This window comes from Hypanus sabinus, chromosome 11 (genome assembly GCF_030144855.1).
Source record: "Hypanus sabinus isolate sHypSab1 chromosome 11, sHypSab1.hap1, whole genome shotgun sequence".
Lineage (NCBI taxonomy): Eukaryota > Metazoa > Chordata > Chondrichthyes > Myliobatiformes > Dasyatidae > Hypanus > Hypanus sabinus.
In genome coordinates this window covers 43,983,122-44,000,437 of record NC_082716.1, presented here as the reverse complement: position 1 = coordinate 44,000,437, position 17,316 = coordinate 43,983,122, and the positions used below count along the sequence as shown (strand labels likewise).

General features: G+C 39.1%; 1 protein-coding gene across 1 annotated transcript in view; it reads right to left on the bottom strand.

Moving 5' to 3' along the window:
• Nucleotides 1-1,860: 1,860 nt before the first annotated feature.
• The window catches only part of LOC132401564 (ras-related protein Rab-3C-like), a 113,738-nt gene continuing 98,282 nt past the window's right edge, over nucleotides 1,861-17,316 (bottom strand). The window contains exons 4-5 of the mRNA XM_059983581.1: nucleotides 13,022-13,146; nucleotides 1,861-2,399 (exon numbers count right to left, since the gene is read on the bottom strand). Of these exons, the coding sequence (XP_059839564.1) occupies nucleotides 2,212-2,399; nucleotides 13,022-13,146 (313 nt within the window). The 3' untranslated portion in view covers nucleotides 1,861-2,211. The remainder of the gene's footprint in view (nucleotides 2,400-13,021; nucleotides 13,147-17,316) is intronic.

Genomic DNA, 17,316 nt, shown 5'->3' with positions numbered 1-17,316 from the left:
CAAAGGACTATCCAGTTATAATGGTGACCCACAGTGCTTGTACTGCAACAGCAACCACACTTGAGAAGTACTCCCTCCGCTGGACAGGACTATTGGAAATCTAAAAGATGTGAAAATTTCCATATAAATGCATTTTTTCTCATTTCTTCCTCTGTGAGGCTTCCTCTTAATTTTCACATAATTACCTCTCTGCTGTCAGTCAGACCCAGCCGCATTTTTGCATGTACAATTTGCAATTAATTATGCAAATAATATTAGTCTGGAAAAACAGAATGCTAGCAAGAGATTCTACGAGCAGAGCTAATCACCTGGCAATTTTCACCTAGAAATTAAAATTACTCTCTTACTATCCTATCAGTCTCACATCTAATTTTTCTATGTTCTTAATCAGTATCCAGCTCTGACCTGTGAAAACATCTTGAGGTTATTCTCCAATGCAAAAAGTTTTATATAAAGACAAACTATTTTTGCTACTGGTTTTGTAATTGTTTGATATAAGAATATAAGAAACTGTCGCAGACCATGCAGTCACCTTGGCTTACTCCTTCATCCCATGGTACACTGCCTGATCCATTTTGCTGCCCAATCACCATTGCTTCTGATTCCTTTAGTAAATAAAAATGATTGATTTCAGCCTTGCAACAACTGAACATGCACAGCCCTCTAATGTAAAGAAGTCTAATATTTGATAATCCTTAGCATAAAGAAAATTCAAAGTGTTTCAGTCCCAAAAGGCAAACTATTTACTTTCCCCTAGCTCTGGACTCAAACAGCCTTGCAGAATTTACTCCTGAGAGTAAATTCTAACAGTCTTGTACATCACTTCCCTGAACAGACCTGGACTAATTATAGACCGATTTGACATTGTCCATGCCTCTTCATGCTCTGGTTGTTATCTCACAAAAGCCCTGTACAGTACAATCTCACCAAGACTATTATTGGAGTACACCATTCCTACTCATACAAATAGCCAACATACAATTTGCCTTCCAAAGCATGTTACAGAAGATCTTACAGTACGGAGAATGGGGGAGAATATGGCAGACAGCTCAGGAAAATGGCTGTACTGAGCCTTTTTCCAGTTTTGACTTGTCTTCTCTGCCAGGTCATAGAAACAGGGGGATAGGTATTGAGAAAACCGGGTACTGAAACATTAGTTACTACTCCTCTGATCAATGAAATTATCACTTCAGTTGCAAGGAAGTAGGTTCAGGGATGCAGTGCTAATGGCATTCAATTACCTTCATGGAGAAGGAGGAGTGACACACATTCCAACACTCCATTTCTACACAACCTCTCATCCACCATACACCTTTAATACTTCCTTACTGAACATTACAGATTTAGCTAGTATAGTTGCTTTAATAACTGCATTTTTCTGTCTTTTAATAGTGTTCCTGATCATTGCTGGGCTACAGGAGCCCATCCTGCGCCCTTAATGATGTCCAAAACAGGAAGATGGATCCAAGTTTCTGCAATATTAGAGGCATATTCACAGGTGGTTTCTTCAGAGAGGAGATCCCTCGTGCATCACAGATTGAGAACCTCTCCTGGTTTTAATGGTATGAAGACAGTAAAGAGAAGTTTAATAAATTGCAAATGTGGAATATTAACTAAATAGAATTTACAATAAGGGAATTTATAGTTGTTAAGTCTAATAATAGACTTACTTTTTCAGAATAATTTAATTTACTGTAACATTTCTTCCTTTTAATTTATGCTTATCTTATAGTGGAAACTATATTAGCCAGAGGCATTCTTCTGCCAACATTCCAACTGTTCCAACAAACTTTGTGAGATTATTCATTTAATTTTGATAGATTCTCTTTGAGTTCATTGTCATTTCCAGATTTAGCCCTTCATAATACTTTCTTTATGACTTCCCAAGATAAACCATGTTACAGCAATCACCTAAACAGTTAACTATAAAATCTTGATTTCCAATTCAGAAGGACTGAAAAGGTCCAGTCTCAAAAACATCAATATCAGCATTAGTTAGTAACATAGTAAGGTTTATAATGTAGTTGAATGTTCACTTTGTGCAAAAGTACATAACATTTAAACACATTAAAGAATAAATAAAATTTATTAGTTCTACCATCTGCATAATATTGAATGAATTGGCGTTTGATTGCCTTCATAGCACATGCAACTATAAAGAGAAAAAGAAAAAATAATGGAGAGGTCAGAGGTCACCAAGTTGAGCGGTCACTAGCAGGCGCAATTCTGTTGCACAGATGCTGGGTTGTCTGTCAGCCGTGTGTGCTTCCTCCCACTGCCCATTGATGGATCAGACTCCAGGCTTTCTGACATTTTCTCACATATGATATCTACTAGACGTTCAAAGACCTGCTTGACATTGATGTTTTCTTTGGCACTGACCTCAAAAAACTCGAATCCTGTAAAACAAAAAACATACAAAGTGATCCACAAGTGTTTTTGTTGATTTCACATTTTGGAACCTGATGGGGAAAAACAGACAAGATCTACAATTATTATCCAGCATTTTAAAGAACACTTCATTTACGTACCTGCTTCATTTAAAAAAAATAATTTCACTGTGGATCAGAGTGTAGTGGTTTTTTTTGTGAGGAGATAAAGAAAGGAATCAGTTACTTAAGGTGTTAATGCTTTAGGGATTTTGATATCTGAACTGAAAGGTTGAATTTTCAGGTTCATGGGCTAGAACTGTTTCCGAGAGAAATTTTTAATAGAAGACTTTGAGAATGGGTTTAATAGAGTGGACATGAAAACTTAGAGAATATGTTTCTATCTGGGCAAGACCAAAACTAGGTAAACAATTAATGAAGTGATGAGAATGTAGAATTTGCTATTATAATTATTGCTGAAGAAAGTAACAAAATATTAAGGGAAAGATTGGTATGTAAATATAGGAGAAATGAAAATTACAATTTGCCGATAGTGTTCAAAGGAGTGAACGGTATAGAAAAAGGCAAATATGAAGCAAATGCATCAGCATGACCACAGCTGAATAGTCCCTGTCCAGCTTTGTTTTCTTTCTTGTCCCCTCCCATCCATCGCTCATAACTACAACTTTCCAACCTTTGAACTTTTTTCCTCACTACCTCATTTTTATCTTTCTTTCAATGGTCTTTTCTTGAAGGCGCTAACTCATGCCATTGTTGAATGCCTCACTAAAGTCCATGTAGGAAAGATCCAATACCTTGCCATCACCAATCATTTTTGTCACCTCCTCTAAAAACTCAAGTTCATATGCTAGGTATATGTCAAATATAACTATTCAGTTCCTCAGCCAGGTGATGATTCTGCATCTGTGAGCCTAGTGAAAAAAAGCTACCTGGAAGATCTGACCCAAAAATCCGGTCTTCAATCAAATCCATACAATTTTATAATGCAGCATTAGTTACGTCCTTTTCAAATTTTATAAATGAGAGAAAATACACAGTTAACATACAGAATAGTTCTGATGCAAGATAATCTATCTGCATAGAGAACATATAATGGTATGACTGTGCAGTTAGCTATAGCTCAAATACCATCTATAAATTTGCTGATGATACAACCGTTGTTGGTAGAATTTCAGATGAAAATGACAGGGTGTATGGGAGTGAGATATGCCAACTAGTGGAGTGATGTCGCAGCAACAACCTTGCACTCAAAGTCAGTAAGATGAAAGAACAGACTGCAGACTTCAGGAAGGGTAAGTTGAAGGAACACACACCAATCCCCATAGAGAGATCAGAAGTGGAGAGAGTGAGCAGTTTCAAGTTCCTGGGTGTCAAGATCTCTGAGGTCTTAACCTGGTCGCAACATATCAATGCAGCTATAAAGAAGGCAAAACAGCGACTATATTAAGAGTTTAAAGAGATTCGGTATGTCAACAAATATACTCTTAAACTTCTAAAGATGTACCATGGAGAGCAGTCTGATAAGCTGCATCACTGTTATGGGGGGGGGGGGGGCTACTGCACAGGACTGAAAGAAGCTGCAGAGGGTTGTAAATTTAGTCGGCTCCATCTTGGGTACTAGCCTACAAAGTACCCAGGACATTTTCAGGGAGCGGTGTCTCAGAAAGGCAGTGTCCACCATTGAGGATTCTGGCATTGCTGTATCTATATAAACATAGAACATAGACATTTGCAGCACATTACAGGCCCTTTGGCCCACAATATTGTGCCGACCATGTAACCTACTCTAGAGACTGCCTAAAATTTCCCTAGCACATAGCCCTCTGTTTTTCTAAGCTCCATGTACCTATCTAAGAGGCTCTTAAAATACCCTATTGTATCCTCTTCCACCACCACCACTGGCAGTGCATTCTACACACCCACCACTCTGTGTGAAAAAACTTAGCCCTGACATCTCTTGGGTACTTACTTCCAAGCATCTTAAGACTATGCCTCCTCATGTTAGCCACTTCAGCCCTGGAAAAAAGCCTCTGATGATCCACACGATCAATGCTCCTCGTCATCTTATACACCTCTATCAGGTCACCTCTCATCTTGCATCGCTCCAAGGAGAAAAGGTCAAGTACACTCAACCTATTCTCATAAGTTACACCTTCTAATCCAGGCAACATCCTTGTAAATCTCCTCTGCACTCTCTCTAGAGTATCCACATCCTTCTTGTAGTGAGGTGACTAGAACTGAACACAGTTTCATTATTTTAAATATTTCTATCAGCCCTCTACATTCCTGAGAAAGTGCTCCAAAATCTCTGCTTATGGCTAATACTCTAATCAAGGCAACATTCTGATGAACCACTTCTGCAACTTATCCAAAGCCTCTACCTTTTTCTGTACTGTATTCCAAATATGGCAAAAACTTTTTTTTTTGCAGCTGCAACAGGATTTCCTGACTTTTATACTCAAAAGCCTCAGCATAACAGATGAACAAAAGTATGCTATACACCTTCTTTACCATCCTATCTACCTGTGACATTTGTTTAGATTAAACTCCATCTTCCATTTCTCTGCCCTTATCTCCAACATCCTTATCTTGCCATATCCTTGGATAGCCTTCTTCACTATCTTTAAATCCATAAATTTTGTGTGCACACTTAGTAATCAGCTTAGTTTCATTTTTGTCTAAATACAAACAATAGAGATTTTTATGGAACACCACTGGTCTCCAGTCAGAGAAACATCCCTCCACCACAACACTTTAATATTGAGTCAATATGGAATCTAATCTACCAAATGACCAAGATTCCAGTGTGTTTTCATTGTCTGGATAAGACTACAATGAGAGATCTTGTTGAATGCCTTACTAAAGTCCATGTAGCCAAGACCCAATGCCTCGTCCTCATCAATCGTTTTGTCACCTCCTCAAAACATTTGTTCATGATTCATGACTTCCCCTGCACAAAGAGGAGAAGGATGTGGGGGTATCATAGGCTGAGATGCTATCTAATAGAAATACCTAAAGTAATGAGGGGCATAGATAGAGAGAGTAGATAGTTAGTCTTTTACCCAGTTGTTTTCTCTGGAGCAGCAGTGGCTGAGGGGAGTTCGGATAGAGGTTTATAAAATTATAAGAGGCACAGATAGAGTAGACAACCAGTATCTTATTCCCAGGGCTGAAATGCCTAATAACAAAGAGCACACATTTAAGGTGAGAAGAGGTAAGTTCAAAGGAGATGTATGGGGCAAGTTTTTTTCACAGGGAGAGAGTATTCCAGGTGGGTACCTGAAATATGCTATCTTGGGTGGTAGTAGAGACATCCAAGAAGCTCTTAGACAGAATGTGCAGGAAATGGAAGGATGTAGATATTATGTAGACAGAAGGGATTTGTTTAGTTGGACATTTGATGACTAATTTAATTAGTTTGGCACAACATTGTGGGCTGAAGGGCCTGCTCCTCTGCTGTACCGTTCTAGGTTTATGTTCAAAGTCATGCTGATAATCATTAATATGCCCGTGCTTTTCCAAATGCAAGTAAATCCTACCTCAAAAATCCTTTCCAATGGCTTCTCTAACACTGATGGCTTACTGGTCTATAATTTTAGCATTATCCCTCCTACACTTTTTAAACAAAAGGACAACATTGTCTTCTCTCCATTCCTCGGGGAGATCACCTGTGCCCAAAGAGGGTACAAAAATCTCTATCTAGGAGCCAGCATTTTCTGATCTTGCATCGTCAATAACCTGGGATAGACCCCATTAAGCCCTTAATGTTGCATCTTAATGCTCTCCATGAGGCTCATCATCTCCTGCTTCTCAATATTAATATCTAGGATATTAGCATATCCCCAATCTCACTCTCCCTGTCCCTTGGTGAATATTGATGCAACATACTAATTTAGAATCTCACCAACTTCCTCTGCTTCCAGTAATAAATTACCTTTGTCCTCAAGTGATTCTCTCCACTCCTGAGTTACCTCCTTGTTTTAATGTGTATAAAATGCCTTGGGATTTTCCTTAATCCTTGGCAAGAAGGATTAATTTGCATTTCATGCCCCTTTTGGTCCTCCTGTTTATTTTCTTCTTTCTTTATATTCTTCAAGGGCCCTATTGATTTCCATTTCCCAACCTTTCAAGTACACCTACTGGTGACTTCATTCAGCCCTGCCTCTACCTGATCAAGTGACTACTGAGTGTACTTTCATGGTTTTCTTCTACTGTGGCCCGTTCACTTCATCGTTTGATGTGTTGTACACTCAGAGATACTCTTCTGCACACCACTGTTGTAACATATGGTTATATGAGTCGCTGTTGCTCTCCTGTCAACTTGAAACAGTCTACCCATTCTTCTCTGACCATTAACAAGGCATTTTTTCCCACAGAACTATCACTCACTGGATGTTTTCTTTTTGTTTCTTGCACCATCCTCTGTAAACTCGAGAGAATTGTATGTGAAAACCCCAGGTATAACTGTTACCCTTTTGAAGCAAGTGGGAACTTCTGCCTGTAGCAGTGAGAGGTTGAAATTGGCCTTGAATACTCCCACAGCTGGTTGGCACAAGTTTTTAGAGCCTTACTAGGTGCTCCATCGAGACCTTCCACCTTGCGAGGATTGACCCTCTTTAAAGACAGCCTAACATTGGCCTCTGAGATGTAGATTACAGCGTCACCGGGTGCAGCAGGAATCTTCACAGGGATCTAGGCTGTAAGTCCAATTGCTTTACCAATAATATTCACTGCACAGCAATAAACACACTTCAGAACATCAGTCCCATCCATTAGCCTGCCCTTGCCTGGGATTCCTATCAGAATTACTTAACCATGACCTTCCTTTTGTGACCTGCTCCTCTGGTTCACACCCCTCAACTTGCTTGTTTAAGCTCTCCTGAGTGGCACTAGCAAACCTCTTGTCCTTATCTACCATCCCATGACCCTCCACATCCAACACATTATCCTCTGCAACTTCCAACTTTGTATTTCTGTGTAGGCTCCAACCTGGTGGCATGAACATTAAGTTCTCCTACCAGTTTAAAAAAAAATCCCTCCCCCTCTCCTCTTCTTCCATTCCCCACTCTCTCATCATACCTCTTCTCACCTGCCCTGAGTCCCCTCTTCCTTCCCTTTCTCCTGTGGTCCACTCTCCTCTCCTATCAGATTTCTTCCTTTCTAGCCCTTTATCTTTTCTCCCCATCTGGCTTCACTTATCACTTTCTAGTTATCCTCTTTCCTCTACCCTTATCTATTTATTCAACCATCTAACCCCCTTCCTTTCCAGTTCTGAAGAAAGGTCTCAGCCTGAAAGGTTGACTGTTTATTCATTTTATTGATGCTGCCTGACCTGCTGAGTTCCTCCAGCATTTTCTGATTTGCTCCCTGCAAGGATATTGGTGCCCCTCCAGTTTAGGTGCAAACTGTCTATCTTGTACAGACTCATGCCTGCCAAAGAAGAGAGCTAAATGATCCACAATTCTGAAACCCTCCCCCCCCCCCATCAGATCCTTAGTTACATTCAGCTGTACTATTTTCAGATGTATTTCTTGCTTTGCCTGCATATGGCACAGGGATTAAAATTAATTTAGTTTTTTTGCCTGACCTTGAAACACTAGCTGACTTGAGCATTTCAGCATTCTTTCTTATTTTGAATTTAAAATAAGTAAACCAAATGCAATTTTACATTCAAAAAAGATCTACAATAGCTCCTTTTATTCATTTGATGACACTTTTAAATGCCTTCAAATTAACTGTCATTCTCTATTAATCTTATCAAAACCACCTAATATTTATATTAATATTTATTTATTTATTTTAACAGAAATTTCAACTTTTAATTATATATTGTGCTGCTAAAGAGTATGTGATGACTAAAAGCAAAATTAGTAAACAAAAGATCCAACTATAATTATGCACTCAAAAAGGCTGGTTAAAAAAATACTTGAGGATATTTTATGCTCCTGCAAGTCATAGCACTAAAGTTGTCATCACAAACAAACATATAAAAGAGATTTCAGTTAAGCCACCTATTTGGGACAACTCCTGAAGAACAAAAACTAATTGAGAAAATAGCCAGGATTCCCTTAATTTATTTGCGACACTGTGCTGCTTAACTGGGACAGGAGACTGTTGCTGAACAGTTTCAAACAAGTGTCAGTCCTGTGCACTTGTGTGGCCATTAGATACCACACTGTGCTTAGAGTGAACAGTTTTTAAATAGCATCAGTTGCTGCATTAGTGTTCAACAAGCAGTGACTTTAGTCACCAATATTTGCAAGAAATAGCAGTAAGAAAATTCAGAATGGTTTTGCTCTCTGTGGTTTCAAATATTCAGACTTGGAGAGCCTGAAATGGCTGGGAGTGAAAATGAAACAACATAACCACTTCAACAAATTAGGAAATATGAAGAATTTGAAGATATTGACAATCATCTTGAATGTTATAATGAAAAAGAAGATTTGGAGGATGAAATTGTTGATAGCATTGTATGAAGGCAGTCCAGTATCTACACTCAGTGCTTTTTCTTCACTCAATCATTTTCTTAATTTACAGTTAATCAAAAAACACAGCTATGTACACTGGATGAATTCCTCTGCCGATAATTAATACACAGTTTTATAGTAGTACTGGCATTGTTCTAATTTGTTCTGTATTTCAATTAAATACATAATTTGTTACTCAGTTAAATGACAGTCTGTCTCTTTTATACCTCTTTAACTATTTCCATGTAACTTTAGCTAATTGGGACAGCCGTTTAATTGGGCCAAAATGTGCTGGTCCCGATGTGCCCAATTAACTTGAATCCACTTTACTAAAGTAACAGATTAATGCAGCATTAATTGGAAACTAATCATTATATTGAAGATAGCATTTTAAAGGCATTATACTTCAATCAACAGAGGATATTGCAGTACTCATGGAAGATATAGTTTAAAATAGATTTAAATTTACCGACGATACAACTACTGTTGGTAGAATCTCAGGTAGTGACAAGAGGGCATACAGGAGTGAGATATGCCAACTAGTGAAGAGGTGCCACAGCAACAACCTGGCACTCAATGTCAGTAAGAGGAAAGAGCTGATTGTGGACTTCAGGAAGGGTAAGACGAAGGAACATATACCGATCCTCATGGAAGGATCAGAGTGAGCAGTTTCAAGTTTCTGGGTGTCAAGACCTCTGAGGATCTAACTTGGTCCCAATATATCGATGTAGTTATAAAGAAGGCAAGACAGTGCCTACTTCATTAGGAGTTTGAAGAGATTTGGCATGTCAACAACTACACTCAAAACTTCATAGATATACTGTGGAAAGCATTCTGACAGGCTGCATCACTGTCTTAATGGGGGGGGGGGGGCAGGACCAAAAGAAGCTGCAGAGAGTTGTAAATCTAGTCAGCTCCATCTTGGTTATTATCCAACAAAGTACCTAGGACATCTTCAGGGAGCAGCATCTCAGAAAGACAGCGTCTATTATTAAGGACCTCCAGCACACAGGGTATGCCCTTTTCCAACTGTTACCATCAGAAACCTGAAGGCACACACTCTGTAATTCAGGAACAGCTTCTTCCCCTCTACCATCTGATTCCTAAACGGACATTGAACCTTGGACACTACCTCACTTTTTTTATATACTCTATTTCTGTTTTTTGCACATTTTTAATCTATTCAATGTGCCAGCTGGTGGCAGAGTGGCATCAGCACTGGACTTTGGGGCGAGAGGTCCCGAGGTCGAATCCGGTTGGCTCCCTTGCACGCTCTCCATCCATGCCTGGGTTGAGTGTCGAGCTAGCAACTCAACCTCGTAAAAAAAAACTTGGAGAGGGATGGGTTTCAGATGCCCAAGACATGCCATACAATGAGCAATCACCAAAACGATTGGTGCAAAAAGCTTGTCATGACGGCGCCCCGACAATTCCACCACTAGTTAAGGGAACGAACACACACACACACACACACACACACTATTCAATATACATATATATTTATTATTTAATTTAATTTATTTTTTTCTCTTCTATATTATGTATTACATTGAACTGTTGCTGCTAAGTTAACAAATTTCGAGTCACGTGCCAGTGATAATAAACCTAATTCTGAAAATAGAAAACATATTTATATGATAAAAAATAGTGGCAATAAATCTATGATGTTGACTTCTGACACAAAGTCACTGACTATCTATCTGTAGAGAGCTTCTGTTGCATTTTTAGTGAATTGTTTTATTTAGAGGAGTGTTGCACAAAATTGATAGTTGTGTTTGTTACGTTTATAAGAATAAATAATTTCAGTTCTGTAAGTCCTTTGCACTGCACCATTTCAGCCTCATTTTTATTTGCATAAAAAATTCTTTAAATTTTGCTGAGCAGGATGTAACTGAAATCAGTACTAACTACTTGCAAAATAGCTGTCACTAACATGGACCAGGAGATGTCAAAATGAGAATTGCAAGCCATGAAATTTGCTGTTTTGTAGTAACAGTGCAGTGCAGGCATAACAAATTGCTATAAATTACAATACAAATAAGTAGTGTGAAAGGAAGAGTGAGGTCATGTTCATGGACCATTCAGAAATCTGATGACAGAGGCCTTTTTGAGCACAAAATCATAGTTCCCATTTATCTGCATTTGGTTTGTTTCTTTAGGTGCCACAACCATGAACATAATTCCTGAATTCTTGTGCTCATCAAAGAATGAAGTATTTTCAACTTTGATACACGCGTTCATGGTGAAGTCTAGATTTGCTTAGAACATGTACAACCATCTTCAAATAATATCTTAAATGATGAGTGTTGTATTTCTTCCTCACATCATCCATTTCTGTAATTTCCCTTCATATTTACAATTTCACCTTCAATCCTCTGGGTCACTGGAGACCATGCCTTCAAATCAACACAACAAAATGCTGGAGGAACTCAAAAGGCCATGCAACATCCATTGTAAAAAGTACAGTTAACGTTTTGGACCGAAACCCTTCGGCAGGACTGGAGGGAAAAAAGCTCAGTGGTAGATTTAAAAGGTGGGGGGAAGGGAGAGAGAAAAGTACCAAGTGAAACCTGGAGCAGGAGGGATGAAATAAAGAGCTAGGATGTCAGTACCTCCAGTTGAACTCTATCTTTTTGTGTGTTTTCCCCTAGCTGTCAGTCTGTGGTTTTGTATTGCCATGGGTTCCTCTCCCCACTCCTGCTCTACTCTGGCCCCTGTATTACTGAGTACGCCCTCTCTCATCTGCTTCTCATTATTACCTGTATTGCTGCCACCTGTGTCTCATTGTGCTCCACCTATTATCTGCCTCCCTGTTTATTGCTCAGTGTGTTTCAGTCCTGTGTTTTCACCTGTTTGTTGCCACTTTGATGCTGTGTTTGCACCTTGGGATTTGTTACTCAATTAATATCAGTGTGTGCACAGTACTGGGTTTGTGATTGGATCCCTGCTCCAGTGTCCTGACATAGGAGGTTGATAAGTGAAAGAGACAGAAGGCCATGGAAGGAAGAAAAAGGGTGAATGAGCACCAGAGGAAGGCAATGGGTTAAAAAGGAGACGAGGTGAGAGAGGGAAAAGGGGATGGGAAATAGTGAAGGGGGGCATTACCAGAAATTTGAAAAATTGATGTTCATGCCATCAGGTTGGAGGCTACCCAAATGGAATATAAGGCATTGTTCCTCCAACCTAAGTGTGGCCTCATCACGACAGTGGAGGAGGCCATGGATGGACATATCGGAATGGGAAGTCACATTAAAATGGGTGGCCACTGGGAGATTCTGCCTGCACTGGCAGATGGAGCATAGATGCTCAGCGAAGTGGTCTCCCAACTTATGTCGGGTCTCACTGATATACAGGAGGCCACACAAGGAGCACCAAACACAGTATACAACCCCAACAGACTCGCAGGTGAAGTGTCACCTCACCTAGAAGGACTGTTTAGGGCCCTGATTGGTATCACTGGTGAGGTGAGGCAATAATGCCTTCTCTTCCCCCTCCCCCCACTCTTTAAAGGAGCTTTTTTTTCTCCAGTCCTGCCAAAGGGTTTCGGCCTGAAATTTCAACTGTACTTTTTTCCATAGATGCTGCCTGGCCTGCTGAGTTCCACCAGCATTTTGTGTGTGTTGCTCGGATTTCCAGCATCTGCAGATTTTTTTCTTGTTTGCCTTCAAATCAAGTTAGATTTGAATTCAGAACCCAGACGTAAAGAGCTCAATTTCTAATCATCTGCAGAACCAATAAACAAAATAATTTATTGTTTATTCATATCAATGTGTACTTACGATTAATACAACCAAGTTGAAATTTAAGACATTAATAAAATGCCAAGTTTTCTTACCAAACATTCAAAACCACATCACTGTAAACCATGGAGGATTTAGGATTTGAAAGAATAAATATTCCTCAAATCATGCACCAGCTCGACTCGGAAATTCATCACTAGTATTTCATGATTGCTACACATGAATCCCATAGCTTCCTATCTAACAGCACCATTGGAGGACCTTCAGAGGAATAAGCAGCATCTGAAGATGATGGCTTCCATCACCTTCACAAAGGCAGATAGGGACAGGCAATGGCCAGGTCCAGAAAGTGAATATAAAGAGGATTCAAATTATTAACTATTGAATGATATACAATTACTATCATGAAAGAGCAATCACCTACCCAGCTGCTCAGCCAAATGTTTCCCTTTTTCAGCAGGAATTACACGCTCATCTGCCATGTCACATTTATTTCCAACAAGGATGACTTGTGCATTATCCCATGAGTACGTTTTGATCTGGGTTGCCCTGTTTCAAAAGCAATGGAAATTAGCAGAGATCTGCAGGCATACTTTCCAGGAACATGTGTATGAAATATATTACAGCATCTGATGTAATATTTTTGGCACATTTGTAAATTTGACGTTAGAGAAATGCAACATTGATTTACGAGCAACTTGAGGAGAGAAACACTGAGTGAAAAGAGACTTCACTGGAGATTATAAGGGACTAACGGGAAATGGATAAGACTGAAGCACAGAGAACTGGAAAAGTCAAGGAGAAAATTAATAGATATTGGAATAGACTGGAAGTCAAAAGAATTTATCCTTTCAATGATTAGTGAATATGTCATTCAATTGGCCTTTTCTTGTTTTATGTTTTGTAAAGTTTTAATAATTGAGTGAACAAGTAGTAAGATAGGATCTACAAATTTTCTTGATGGTCAGTGAACAATTTTGAGATTATTTTATTCAATTTGTTATAAAGAAGAGGCCATATTCCGAATGTATATGGTCTAAATAGGAACAAGGTAAATAGAATTATGTTACAGGTCATCTATTTTTTCAGAGCATACCAGAACAGGTTCAAGAGCCTAAATTATGTCCTACATTGACGTGTTCATGCTACAGTTGGTTATCGTTTCCAGCCAGATCTGCCACTCTGTCACTGCTAAGATGGCCAATAAAGGACAGACTCCCAGTACCTGAGCCAATAGGGAACTAGAGATCATCTTCCTCATCAAAGTCAGCTTTGAAGAACCACTTCACCTCTCTTCCAGGAGCTTCTATCCACTACCTTTGACCCCCAGCCTTAGTCTACAAGTCTCTGAACTTTGCTACCACTTTGCTTACTATATCATCATTGCCCTCCCTCTGGCTCATGCTTCTTATCAAATCAGCTTAAGCTCGGTTAAGCTTAACAAACTGACCAAACTACAGCATTCTGCATGCAAGAAAAGATCAGCAAAAAAATTAAACTATTAAGAAAGTTCTCTTTCTAAATATGTTTTATTAAAAAGGCACTATCTGTATTAAGCACTTGGAAATAAAAAAATACTTGTTTATTTCTTTCAGTATATTGTATTCTTTATGATGCCGCTTCCCTTTCGTACTTTGTCTCATGAAGTTCAATGCTCCAATTTACTCTCTTCTGTCAGAGGTGCAAGAGTGTGTAGGGAGTTCACATTAATAAGTCAACACAGCTTGAGTACCATCCCACAAGCAATTCACTCCAGGGTGTTTAACATATGTTTCATTTTGACATACTAATTTAGGTCAATTAGAAATTACAATAACACTGTAATAAAATGTGCACAAATATATATTATTGTTCATACGGAAGGGGGCTCTTAAAATCTAATAAGGAAGATCTATTTAAAGATAAAAGTGCTTCATGGCTCAATCATAATTCCTTTTTATTTGTATTCCTGTCGCAAATATTTTCAGATATTTCTCTACAATCATTCGGTGGTTCATAATCTAACATAGTGTTTGATAATCTTACTACTTTACATTCTGGCACAAATATTTTTAGCAAGATATCTAATATTTTATATTGCTTTTTGCTTCATATTTGAATACAAATAAAAATTAATTATCACAACTTAGCTGAAGACAAGTTAAAGTTTAATTCCCAAGTTCAGTAAGTTGGACTACTGACCTCACAGTCTATCTTGTTATGATCTTGCACTTTATTGTTTACCTGCACTGCACTTTCTCTGTAGCTGTTACACTATTCTGCATTGTTAATGTTTTATTTTGTTCTATCTCAATGCACGGTGTAATGATCTGATCTGTATGAACAGCATACAAGAAAACTTTTTTATTGTATCTTGGTACATGTGACAACAATAAAAAGAATCCAATTTGGTCAGTAAATTATATTATGACATACTTTTTAAATACAATTACAACATTTTTAATGAATGATTCTTTTCAATTTTTGTATGAAGATGGTTCTGCTTGTCTTGTACCTTCAGAAAACATCTCACATTAGTTATGCCAGGGGTTCCCAACCTGGGGTTCACAGACCCTTGCTTAATGGTATTGGTCTAGGGCGGGGGTCGGCAACCTGCGGCTCCCGAGCCATTTGTGGCTCTTTCACCTCTGTGCTGCGGCTCCCTGTGGCTTTGGGAAATAATTGGTCAGTATTTAATTAAAATGTATTTTATGTTAGTTTGTTAGCTTTTGAAATGTAATTATGGTGATCTTGTACAACCTAAGTGTAGCGACACATTTCCTGCCACATCCGAAACGGCTCACAATTAGCCAGCATTCCGGCTAAGGGAGATAGCCTACGGGGGTTTGTGAGTACGCGTCTTTTGCAGCATCTGCGTCCATGGGGGCTGGGTTGAGGGAAGCTGAAAAGCAAGGCTGTTTAGTTCGAATAAAGCTATCTTTGACTGCAGTTTACTGACACCGCTACAACGTGTTTTTATCGCTGGCTGTCCAGACGGAAGGTGCTGAAACGCTTTGTCGCGTGTCTGGAAGAAGTGAAAACTTTCCTGGGCAGCAAAGGGCTCACCTTTCCTGAGCTGGAACAGCCAGAGTGGCTGGAAAAGCTACACTTCATGGTAGACATGACAGCGCACCTGAACACGCTGAACACAGCTCTTCAGGGGAAAGGACGTACAGCCCTGCACATGTTGGAGGATGTTTTGGCATTCGAGCGCAAGTTGACAGTGCTTGCCAGAGATTTACAGAAAGGCACTTTGTCTCACTTCCCCAATTTGAGAGAGTTCAAACAAGGTCACGACATGATAATTTCGGAGTATTTACATTCTGCAATCATCGCAATGCAAACATCGTTTGGGAAACGCTTCTGTGAGTTCAGAGAGGAAAAAAACACATTATCCTTCCCGGTCACTCCCTTAAGCATCGATCCTTCCCTACTGAATACGACTGCATTGGCAGGTGTGAGTCAACCTGATCTTGAGATGGAACTGGCCGACATAGCCGACAAAGACATATGGGTGTCCAAGTTTAGACGCTTGACAGCAGACCTTGAAGATGTTGCCCGTCAGAAGGCCGTTCTTGCTCAGAAACACAAATGGAGTGATATTGAAAACCTCACAGATGACAGCTTGCGATCCTGTGTAAAGATGAAGGTGACATCATACAGCCCTGATGTGCAGACGCTGTGCGCTGAGGTCCAGGAGCAGAAATCCCATTAACCAAGTATGATAAATATTTTAATTGCCTATTATTTTACTTATATTCATATTTTTTCATTGTTCAGTGAAATAGTCCTTTCATTTTTCAGGATGACAGCTGGCTGACGTTATTTTTGGTTTGCTGCTGGCGGAAAATTTAAGTTCGGCGTTTTTCATAAATACAAGAAGGACTCAAATAGACATTGAATATTTTACTTAAAAGTAACTTTCAACCCAACGTCTTTTTTTCGGAGTTCAAAATGTTTTTGTTGCATGCAGAAATGTAATTTCGTTTTCTCTGCAGGAGTTCATCAATTTCATAAATGCAACACATTATAGTTTGTTTATACATAGCATAAAGGCAAAACAAACGTTGTATGCAGTGTTATTTCATTTTAAATGTCAAACGGGTTTTGCGGCTCCCAGTGTTTTCTTTTCTGTGGGAAACGGGTCCAAGTGGCTCTTTCAGTGGTAAAGGTTGCTGACCCCTGGTCTAGGGCATAAAAAAAGGTTGGGAACGTCTGAGTTATGCCAAAGTACAGAAACAACTGTGAGTAACTTGTATTATGTGGTAAACACATACGTATTATTCTATAACAGATGATAATGATGAACCCTGAAATAGCCCCGCAAGATAGTCAGTTGCAAAAGGCTCTGCACCATCTTCTCAAGGGACTATTAAAGATGGACAATAAATAATAGCCTTAAAGGATTTTTTTAAATTCCACAATCAAGGGACTACCCAATGAAGGAATTTGCTATAATTTTGAGTCTTTTTAATTCATACAGATAGACACAGATCATTTGGGGTCTTCTAGTCTGCTGAAATCCTAGACTTTCTGATTCTTCCTGTTCAGTCATTTTGTGAAGTGGTGGCAGGCATTCTAATGAGTCTGAATTTTAATTAACCACTGTCCCAGGGAAGGAAGTCAGGATTGGAACAACCATAAGGTGACAGACGGGCTTTGTTTCCAAATGAGCCTTCTATGCTCAATTTGACCATCAAAACATGGGGGAATCATCACGAACTCCTACATCCCCTGATG